The sequence below is a fragment of the Nicotiana sylvestris genome, chromosome 5 (genome assembly GCF_000393655.2).
Source record: "Nicotiana sylvestris chromosome 5, ASM39365v2, whole genome shotgun sequence".
In the NCBI taxonomy this organism is placed as follows: domain Eukaryota; kingdom Viridiplantae; phylum Streptophyta; class Magnoliopsida; order Solanales; family Solanaceae; genus Nicotiana; species Nicotiana sylvestris.
This window is the reverse complement of record NC_091061.1, coordinates 159,584,662-159,594,930: the sequence shown is the minus strand read 5'-3', so window position 1 is coordinate 159,594,930 and position 10,269 is coordinate 159,584,662. Positions and strand designations below refer to the sequence as shown.

At 34.9% G+C, this 10,269-nt stretch overlaps 1 protein-coding gene across 2 annotated transcripts; it reads right to left on the bottom strand.

Annotated features, from left to right (window-relative positions):
- Positions 1-1,377: 1,377 nt before the first annotated feature.
- LOC104238159 (iron-sulfur assembly protein IscA-like 3, mitochondrial) lies at positions 1,378-5,925 on the bottom strand. 2 transcript variants are annotated; one of them, XM_009792450.2, is made up of 3 exons: positions 5,709-5,919; positions 4,577-4,694; positions 1,378-1,700 (listed from the first exon to the last, which is right to left on the bottom strand). In XM_009792450.2, exons 1-3 carry the CDS (start codon positions 5,848-5,850, stop codon positions 1,589-1,591), a joined length of 372 nt encoding a protein of 123 aa, XP_009790752.1. In that variant the 5' UTR covers positions 5,851-5,919; the 3' UTR covers positions 1,378-1,588. The 2 variants fall into 2 exon arrangements, with proteins under 2 accessions (XP_009790752.1, XP_009790753.1); XM_009792451.2 differs by lacking the exon at positions 1,378-1,700 and adding an exon at positions 3,470-3,735 and having other exon boundaries at positions 5,709-5,925.
- Between the last annotated feature and the right edge of the window lie 4,344 nt (positions 5,926-10,269).

Below are 10,269 nucleotides of genomic sequence, written 5' to 3'. Positions count from 1 at the left end.
TTTTCGAGAATATGTTTTCGGATCTTAGATAAATTTGGATTTCTAAAAAGGAATTGTAATAATCTGAATCTTTATTATTACGTTGTGGGGCGAGTTCTGAAAAAAATAATATATATATATAAAAGATCACATTCGTTTTTGAATATTTTGAACTTTATACTACATTCTAAGATCGTCTCTGGCGATGGTGCGGGAAATAAGAAAAGAAATTCTGAAAGCAAAACTTTCTTGATTGGAATGTGTAAGGGTCAATTTCACATAACCTACAACTAATTGATTGCCTCTGGTTGGACAGGCTTAGACACAAGAATTAGGTGGCCAAAATGGATGAGCAAAAGCAAGAACAAAACAAAATAAATAGAAATGTATATTTTTAACCACTTCTAAAATTAATGGCCGATAAAATGCATATTTTTTTTATATGTATGTGGCATTATATGCATATAATAGACTTTTTGGCTAGCAAATACAATTAATTTCGATCGAGCGACTATTTTTGTATTTTTGCCCAACAATTAAAGGCCACGAGAATGTAGAAGTACTAGCTAGTTAGCTAACAATTTGTCGTGACTTTTTATATAGTTGAACAAACCTGCATTTTTCCCATCACGGCAAAATGACATCTTAGTTTGGATCCATCTATGATTAGCTACGAAAGGTACAACCAATAACTACCAACAAAATCCTTCGATCTTTTCTCTGATATAAAATATTTTCTTTAACAGAAACTCTTGTTGTTTCTTTTGTCTTTTATGCTCAATTATGAATCTTCACACACTATAAATACCCATTGTGTAGCAATAGTGTGCCTTCACCCCCAGTGCTCCAATTGCGCCTTTTGTATTAAGTGCATCTGTATTGTGAATTCATTACAACTTTGTGGAGAACATAATGAAGTACGTGAAGCTTTACAAGTTCAATGGAAGCGAAGAAGACGAGTCGCCGTCAAGTGTTTTTACCATAAGAAGCAGTATTGACAAGAATGACTTGGCAGATGATACGCAGAAGGTGAAAAGTTTCAGAGCAGCCATGCAAAAGGTGATTTTAAAATTTGAGTCGAAGAAATCTCAAGGCGAAAAACCACGTTGAATCATGTGATCATTTCATCTAAAAATTTATGCTGTTATTTGCTTTATACCTATAAATCCACCCTACGATTTGGTATAAGTATGTTCTTCATTTATATTCGCCTCATGCTTTACCCTTGTTCAATTATGCATATCTTGCTGCACACAGGAATACACATTATGGTATTTAGTTTCTAATGCAAATACCAAAATTTATAGTCTAAGCAGTGAGAGTCCAACCAACCAAATTTATACTCAAATAATAACTAATGAAAAAAGGAAATTTGATTATTTAGAACGGCTACTGCAGTAAGTAATACATGCATCAACTCATATTATTGGTGTGAAGAAACAGAGTTACAATATGTACACAAGAAAAGAAGATTAAAAAAGGTCGAGGAAAAATTAACAAAAGCCTTTGTTTCTGACCATTAACGTACTCATTGATTTGACACTCCAGATTATATACTTACACTTCTAAGTGTATATATAACGTACATCATACTGACTAAAACAAGCTATCAGTTTGATTTGCCACGCAACTTAGCAGCTTCTGAGCTAGTTGTTGTCATGAAAGATTCTCCACAACCGCATTGTCCAGTTGCGTTTGGATTGATAAATATAAACTCAGATCTGCTTATAATAACAATAATGTGAGATTATAGGATTTAATGATGTTTATGAGACACATATAAGGATTAACCAGGTTTGTGAACAACAATACTGGAATGTAAATGGGTGCTGCAACTTAGTGCCACTAGAATTTAAGCAGTTAAGTACAGTGGATCGGTTTCCAGAGGCGGATCCAGGATTTGATGATTACGGGTGCCATTATTTTTTTACAAACCTACCACTAGCGAAGGAGATTGAATTAGGGTGTACATTCTGCCGGTTCAACCCATTCTGAATTACTTCGGTTCTGTTTGATCCGATCCATTATGAAATATTTCAATCAGTTTACTAGATTTTTAGTGCATAAATAAATATGTGATCACCAAAACAACTGCCCAATTCGATCTAATTCTCTAAATACAAATTCTATTTAGTATGATTAAAAACATAAATAAAATTTAAGTTAGCAAATACAGATCTAGAAAAATATAACATTAGATGATTAAAAAATAATTAAAATCACATTCAAATAAAATATGAAGATCTAGAATGAGAAAAAGGAAATAATTATATAATTCTACATAAATAATAATAATAATAATAATGAGGTTGTACAAAGAGAGTGGAAATACAAAAATGAAGAAAATAGAAGGAATTAAAAAGAGGAGCAACTACAAAAATGAAGAAAATAGAAGAAATTAAAAAAGAGGAGCAACTACAAAAATGAAGGAAATAGAAAAAATTAAAAAAGAGGAGCAACTACGACCACAGGGGAAATAAGCACTAGCTTGGAACCAGGTGAGATTCGAACCTGGGTTTTGCATGTGAAAATTTGGCAACTCAACCATGGCACCCACATTCATTTTGTTACCTTTGGGTGCCACTCAGATCCTATATCATATTTTCCGGTAAAATACCAGTACATATATAGAATTTTACCCGAGTGTCCAGGTGCCGTACCACCCCAAAGTCTCTACGTAAATCCGCCCCTGTCGGTTTCACAAGGACACAGATACTATGAATCGAGCAAGAGCTAAATGGATTTTTGATGCTCATCCCGAGTTTGTTTTTGGGATTTTGCTTTAGAATAGAAATAGGATCTTGGCCGCAGCCTTAGATGACAAGTTACGTAGGGATATAATTGAACGAAAACCTGCAAAAGACGGAATGCTCTCCACGTAAAAGTCATGAAATTCATTCCTAATCCACCTCAAAAACCACCTTCATCATTAGCCAAAATGCCATCTTTTACAAACTAGAAACTGAATCATATGACCAAGATATGAACTGACCATCACAACAGGACAACAGCCAACCGAAGATTAACCATTTTTCAAAGTCGACCTTCAGATTAGCCAGTTCATCACAGTCAGAACTCAGAACAATATTAGAAGGTTGTTATATGTTCAATTTTCCTAATTAAAATATAAAGTTCATATTCCTAAAGTTCTAAATTGCGTGGAAAAGAAGCAACCGGATTGAGGGTGGTTGATCTGCCATGGCAATAAGAGAGAAAGCATATGTTGTTAGGCTAGGGGTTTCAAGATGGGATAGTTACAAGGAGGCCAAAATGTGTCCATCCACTAGGCAAACCATCACCAAAGCTAAGTTGCTCCGACATGGCAGTTTAGGTGCCGCACCTGTGTTGCCACGACACTAGTATGAGTGTGGGTATGTGATCCGTAACAGATTCGGTCAAATAATTTTGAGTATTTTGACTACAACAGGAGGAAAAATTTGAAACGAGATACAATTTGATTCCCGAAATCAGAACCAAAACTAAGGTAAACTTGAAGAAAATAGCATACCTTACTTAAGAAATCAATTATTTACTTATCTACAACTTGAAAAAAAAAAAATCCACACTTTACAAACTATACGTAAGTATTCCACAAAATTTCTCATAATTTAGAGATAATTTTTATATTTTTATTTTTTTGAATTATTTTTAGCCGGATCCCCACACCCGTATCCGTACTAGGATCCGTATCCCCAAATCTTAGAATTTACATCTCGAAGGATCTGACCTCTAGATCCGCACCCGTGTCCGAGCAACCTAGCACCAAAGTTTATTTGAGGGAAACAAGAGCATTACTTTACCAGGGAAAAAAGGGAAAGAAATGAGTCAGTGTGCAGTCTCAATCAATTTTTTTACTGAAAAGTTAGAGCATGAAGTCTTAATCATTTGAAGCATATTTTCTTATCTTCCTCCATGGGAATCACTGATATTAAGATAGATAGGAGAATGTAAAGATTATATCCGTATTAAGAGAATGAGGCTTCAAATGGCAAAGAAAAGATTGAACAAAAGCTAGAAACCACAAACGAAAGAGATCAAATCACGTAATTGCTATTTCATTACACCTTCTTATTCCTTGAAGCAAAGTCCCTAAAAGGACATGATAGGTTAGTTTAAAGAATTCAACAAGACTAGTTGCAAAAGTCATAGGGATTAAAAAAACTACTATTATATTTAAGTCAACTTCAATAAATAAAGCATCGGAAAGCTTCTGAAGAAAAACTAAAGGAGGGTTGTCTGTGCAGGGGAAAAGAAAAAAGGCAGCAGTTGACTTCAGCCTTTTAAACATCACAGTTATGTCACAACTGTACTGGAAAACTAACAAAATTAACTTGCTTTATCTTAGCTCATATAGATACTTAATGTCGTGATGTGAGACGGTACAAGAAAAAGTGGAAAATTAAACTTGATTTAATCTTAGCTTATTGTCTTATAGTGATACTTAATGTTGTGACTTGACAGCTCAAAGAATAATTAAGCTTAAAAGATCGATCATAAGAAAAAGGTTATGATTGCAATTTGCAACAGTAGTAGCCATGAATAGAAGACATAATATGGCAATACTAGTAGGATATAAAATGGAAATACCATCTCATACCTGAGCTTATCATCAACAAAATCCATCTCTGTACCTAGGACGTGCATAAGAGCCTTTGGATCAATCAGTATCTTCACGCCCTTGTCCTCAACCAACTCATCAAATTTTCCTTTATCATCTGTACAATTCAAGGTCAGTTTAGAAATCAATACAAACATGAGAGAAGAAATTTCATAGATGGGTTTTTTTTCTTTAACACATTTCACAGATGGTGCATCAATTATTAATCTTTATAATAGGCAAGATCTAAAGGAAATTAATTACAATTGGTCAAAAATGGCAGAATAATCTGTAGGGACATGCTTGCACAAATCGCTAGAACTAGCTCTACGCAAATGTTGCTAGTATGATATTGAAACTTCAAGCACAAAATAAATGAAGACTACTGTTGTGAAGTGTGAACTCAGTAAACTTTCTCTGTGCCTGCTCGCACAAATTTGACGAGTGATATATTCTACTGATTTAACTCAGTGCGACAAAATTCAAACTTTGAAACAGCCTCTCTGCCTTTAAAGGATAGGGGTAAGGCTGCGTACACACTACCCTCCCCAGACCCCATATGGGATTCAGCAGGGTTTGTTGTTGTTGTGACAAACTTCAAACTATCAGTACACCAATTATAATGCAGCTCAAATAATGACGGAAAGCGATGCAAGACGTTTCTTATTCAGCAGATTCAGATAATTAACAGTTAGCACAGTGGAAAAGAACGCCTCCGAGAATGGCAAAAGAGTTTGAAATATTGTATTCATTTTCCAAAACCTTTTTTTTGGGGGGATCAAAATTCATTTTCCAAAACCAAAATCATCAGTTCAAAAATGTTAGGCAAGTTTGGGGCAGAAGTCTTAGATTATACAAATGAGCAGCAGTGAGGAAAATTGGTTACAGTAAGCAATTTTTTCCAATATAAGTAACAGTATAAAAACATTTCTTATATTTAAACTGATCATGGGTCATTATAATTAAATTATTTTTAAGCTGGATGCAATATATAATCTATTTATCTATTGCAAATATCCTCCATTTATCCGGGTTTCAGATAAATTATACACTTCAAAACTCAAACAGGAAGAAAAAAAATGACATTAGCTTAAAAAGAAGATCGTAAACCATTTTGATAGAGGGGGAAAACCTGCATAATTGAGGGTATAAGATAAGCCGTTACAGCCGCGAGATTTGACGCCAAGCTTGAGGAAAGAACGCTGACGCTGCTCTAACAGCTGCCGTATTCTCGACGCCGCAGCTTCCGTTAAGATTAGCACTTGCTTTCTCATTTTGAAATTGCTCAGCTCCACCGGCTTACAGTATCATCATCATCAGAAGAAGAAAAGGCGGCCTTCATTTGCAACTTGACCCGACTGGGAGTCCATGGGTTGTTATGAAATGGATCGCTGGGCCTTGATAAGCCTTTTGGGCTTGGTTGAATTGGGTTTAAACGTAAAAATAATATGGGTTAGCCAGTTTTCAGATTAGTAGTTTAAGGGAAATTTTACCTTCCTATACGCTATTTGAAACTTTATTGCCCCCCTTACTCAAGTTTTAATTTAATTACATACGCATATAAAATTTACCAATTATATACACTTTAGAAATTAAATGAGTATTCTTTTATATTAGGAGTTGAATAAGGAATTAATTATTTCCCATCCTAATTCTCTCTCCCTCCTCCTCTCTCTCTCTACATCTCTCTATGTCTCTCAATCCCTCATTCTAGTAATGTAGATCAAAGGGAAAAGAGCATCAATTCCACACTTATTGAAATTCCAGTAATATAGAGCTGAAAGTGTTGCACAATTAGTGTTTAAATTTTAATAATGTTGCACAATTGGTGTTCAAATTGAAATTGTCAATCAATAAATATTGAAGATGTTTGACTCTCCACCATTGACAACCATTAAAAAGCTTTGAAGCTTTGAATTCGAATTTAAATTTTCAAAAATCATTATTTGTTTGGACTGTGTGTTGTTGTAAACAATTGAGAATATTGTTTGGAGTTTATATCTCAATTTTGAGGGTGTTTGGTGAAGATTAGACTTGATTTTGGCTGAATTTCAGATTGAAACTCGAAGTCGAAGAAGAAGACATGATATACAATTTACTTACGAAATTGTTATAAAGTGGTAGTATAATTGTATGTAAATTATATTCTGTTGTAGTTATATATTTTTTTTATTTGAATGTTGTATGAAAGTTGAACAATAGTTGTATAATATGTGAATCATTGTATAAAATTTGTATTTAAGTTATCAATACAATCATTTTACATAAAGTTATTGATATGTATCAAAATTGTATTAAGAGAGTAAGTTTTGATTGAAATTTTAGAGAGGAAGAAGCACACACCACAGACAAAATATATACAAATTAGATACAAAATATATACAAATCAGATACAAAATGTCTACAAAGACATATTGTATAAAATTTGTATAATAATTGTATTTAAGTTGTATGATATTGTAGTTGTATATAACTAGGTAGAAATAATATATGAAAATTATAGATAAGTTGTATAATATATAATTAGTTGTATGAAATTATTTTTATTATGTATAAATCAGATACAAATATACAAAAAATATATTGTATAAAAATATCAAATATTGAAGGCGGAAAATTCTACTACTACTTTTATTTTTTAATTTTAAAACAAAGGAAGATAAAAGAAAAGAAATGATCAAACAAATAGGGGGCTACAGATCCAACATATCTCTTATTATTGATTTTGTTCAGTTATTCTCCCAGCAAAACTAACCAGTATGGCCCCTAGTTCCACTTCAATGGATGTCTGGGGTCAGTGATTATGCGTGACAAAGGGGAAATGAGAAATCTCACTTTCTTAAAAAAACATCTTCACATCAAAATATTAAAAGAAAAATATAGAAGAATGGGGAATTAACCGATAGGAAAAGCAATTTTTTTTACTCTCTTTTCAGAATATAATTTAATATTACTAGTACTTTAAAATAGATTAAAATTTTGGTGTCGAGATTTTAAAAATTCTCTGATAATAGGTTAGATTCATGTAATTTGGCGACTGTTTATGTCCCAGCTTGACTATGTTTCACTGTTCTAGGTTAGTTAAATGACGATAAATTGGCTCTAATTATGAATTTCATGTTTTGCAGGAGCGAGTTGCGCTTATGAGGACTTAGGATGGTGTTTGGAGCCAAATTGAAGCAAGGGAAACCCCTTGGAGCTGAGTACATGTGAAAGAAGAGAGAAAAGATGAGCTAAAATGATGATCAGCTTAGCACGGCCATTAGCGCGCCCACTAGCTCGACCGCGCTAGCCCAGGAACTCGAGGCAAAATACTATGCCATATGTGCGGTCATTAGCGCGCCCACTAATGCGACCGCGCTAGTCTAGTTCGGAACATATAATTCAGGGGTAAACTTGAAAGTTCGGGGGTAATTCCACTTAACCTATAAGAGGTCCAGCTCGCCCAAAGGGACAGAATCAAGGTTTTTACAGCTTAGTTGAAGGCAAGGAGAGGCAAGAGGCAAGGAGGATAATTCAACATCGAGTTCTTCCTTTCTTCCTTTTGTATTTTACCATTATGATGAATTTTGCTGTTGTTAGTATGAATACGATTATGAGTAGCTAAATATTTAGTCTAGGGTTTTGATGGAACCTATTGAAGGATGAACTTCGTGTTATGTTAATATAGTTTGCCCGGTTTAATCTCTATTTGTTCAACTATGTTCTTGTTGTAGTTAATTGATAGGATCCTCAATTAGTTGTGCCTATTTAGTATGTATTACTCGGGAGAGAGTGCATATTTAGGTAATTGTTGAACAACATCACTCCCAAAGTATATGAGAGATCAATAACTGAGGGTTTAAAGGCAGGATTAGGGATAACGAAACCTTGGGTGCGATCTAAAGTGAGCTGTAGTAAAAGTCAGCTAGTGTAACTCGGGAGAGTGCGTCTAGTAAATTGTCGTAATTACTCGGGAGAGATTTACGGTAGTAAGAGTGCTCATGATCGATAGAGACGATTAAGCAATTCTATGTGAAACATAACAGGAAGGGATTCCATCAATAGGAGAAATCATAACCTTAGATCTTTCTCTTATTTGCATACAACCAAGTCATAGTTAGATTTTAATTTACTTGCTTTCATTCAGTTATAGTTAGTAAAAACATCTCCAATTATTATTCAAAATATCTGGAAAGTTGATTACGAAGAATTCAGTGAGTCTGACAAGAGTAATTGGTAGGTTAATTCCCTGTGGGATTCGACTCTGGGCTAAATACTCAGATTATATTTGTAACGACCGCTTATCCTTTTTAGGACTAGAGTTGGACGTGATCAAATTTTCGCGCCGTTGTTGGGTGATTAACGGTGTTAAATTACAGTTGAAAAAAATACAAAAATTCTTAGTGTAATCAATTTTCTTTATTTCCAATATATACATTGAAAGTTTAACGTTTGTTGACTTGGTTGTACAGGTGCATGCCTAGGAACTCATCGAGAACTGGTGAAGTATTTGAATCATTATCAGATCCCGAGAAAGTTTTCAAGGCCTTGAATCGGGCCAACCGGAAAAACAAACAACAACAATCAACTGAACAACTCGAACCAGACATGGGGGATAATGTGTTAGATCCAGCTGTGCCATTGGCGCCAATGGCACCTCTTGTGCCAGAGGCTGCTCTATATGACTGGGCACAACCTACAATAGAGAATTTGGCCACATTGATATTAGTCCCACAGATACAGGCCGAATTTTTTCAAATTATGAACAACATGCTGCACTTGTTGCAAAACAAGGGACTATTTTCGAGGTCATACATTGAAGATCCTCAACAACACTTGAAGAATTTCTTGTCAATCTGCAAAGCTCAAAGGCAGCCCAACATAACTCAGAAAGCAATAAAGTTGTTGTTGTTTCCATTCTCAGTGACAGGAGCTGCCCAGACTTGGCTAAACTCGCTCCCCATTAATTCCATCACGACTTGGGAGGAATTATTCAAGCAATTTGTGAATAAGTTTCATCCACCCAACAAGACTGCTCATCAAATTGATGAAATTTTGAGCTTCAAACATAAATCAATGGATACACTGCAAGAAACATGGGAACGATTCAAAGGGATGTTGGTTATATGTCCGCACCACGGTATTCCAGATCAAATGTTAGGGCAACGGTTTTACATGGGTTTGATAGATAGCATGAAGGCTAATATTGATGCTTTAGCTGGTGGAGCATTCTTGAGCAAAACATGGAGAGAAACCAGAGTCTGCTTGACAAGATAATACAGAATTTAGGGTGGACACCCAGGAATGCACCTATCACTCCAGTAGTTCACTTAGTGCCCTTAGATCCATCCAACACTCTTGTTGAAAATATGGCCATATTAATGACATAGATGAGTATACTTACCAAAAAGGTGGAAGAGTTAGGGCAGAAGCAGCAGGTACACATTGTGGATACTACCAATAGGAGCTTATGCCCATCTTGCATTAGTCAGCGAATTGGTAATCAATGGAATGCAGAAAGTGATTATCATCACTACCTTGAGGACATGAATTATGTGTCTAATTATGGAGGCCAGAGATAAGGTGGTCAGAATAGGGGCCAACAAAATCAACCATACAGGCCAGTCCAGCAACAGCTCAACAATAGAAATATGGGAGGTATGCGACCTCATAATAATATGGCACCTTACCAAAGGCCACATGGATATAAC

Excerpts from the sequence above, each read along its gene's own strand:
- LOC104238159 (XM_009792450.2), bottom strand. The coding sequence starts at position 5,850 with ATGAGAAAGCAAGTGCTAATCTTAACGGAAGCTGCGGCGTCGAGAATA. Across the intron at positions 4,695-5,708 it reads TTATACCCTCAATTATGCAG|ATGATAAAGGAAAATTTGAT; the intron begins GTTTTCCCCCTC and ends TGAATTGTACAG. Across the intron at positions 1,701-4,576 it reads TTTGTTGATGATAAGCTCAG|ATCTGAGTTTATATTTATCA; the intron begins GTATGAGATGGT and ends TATTATAAGCAG.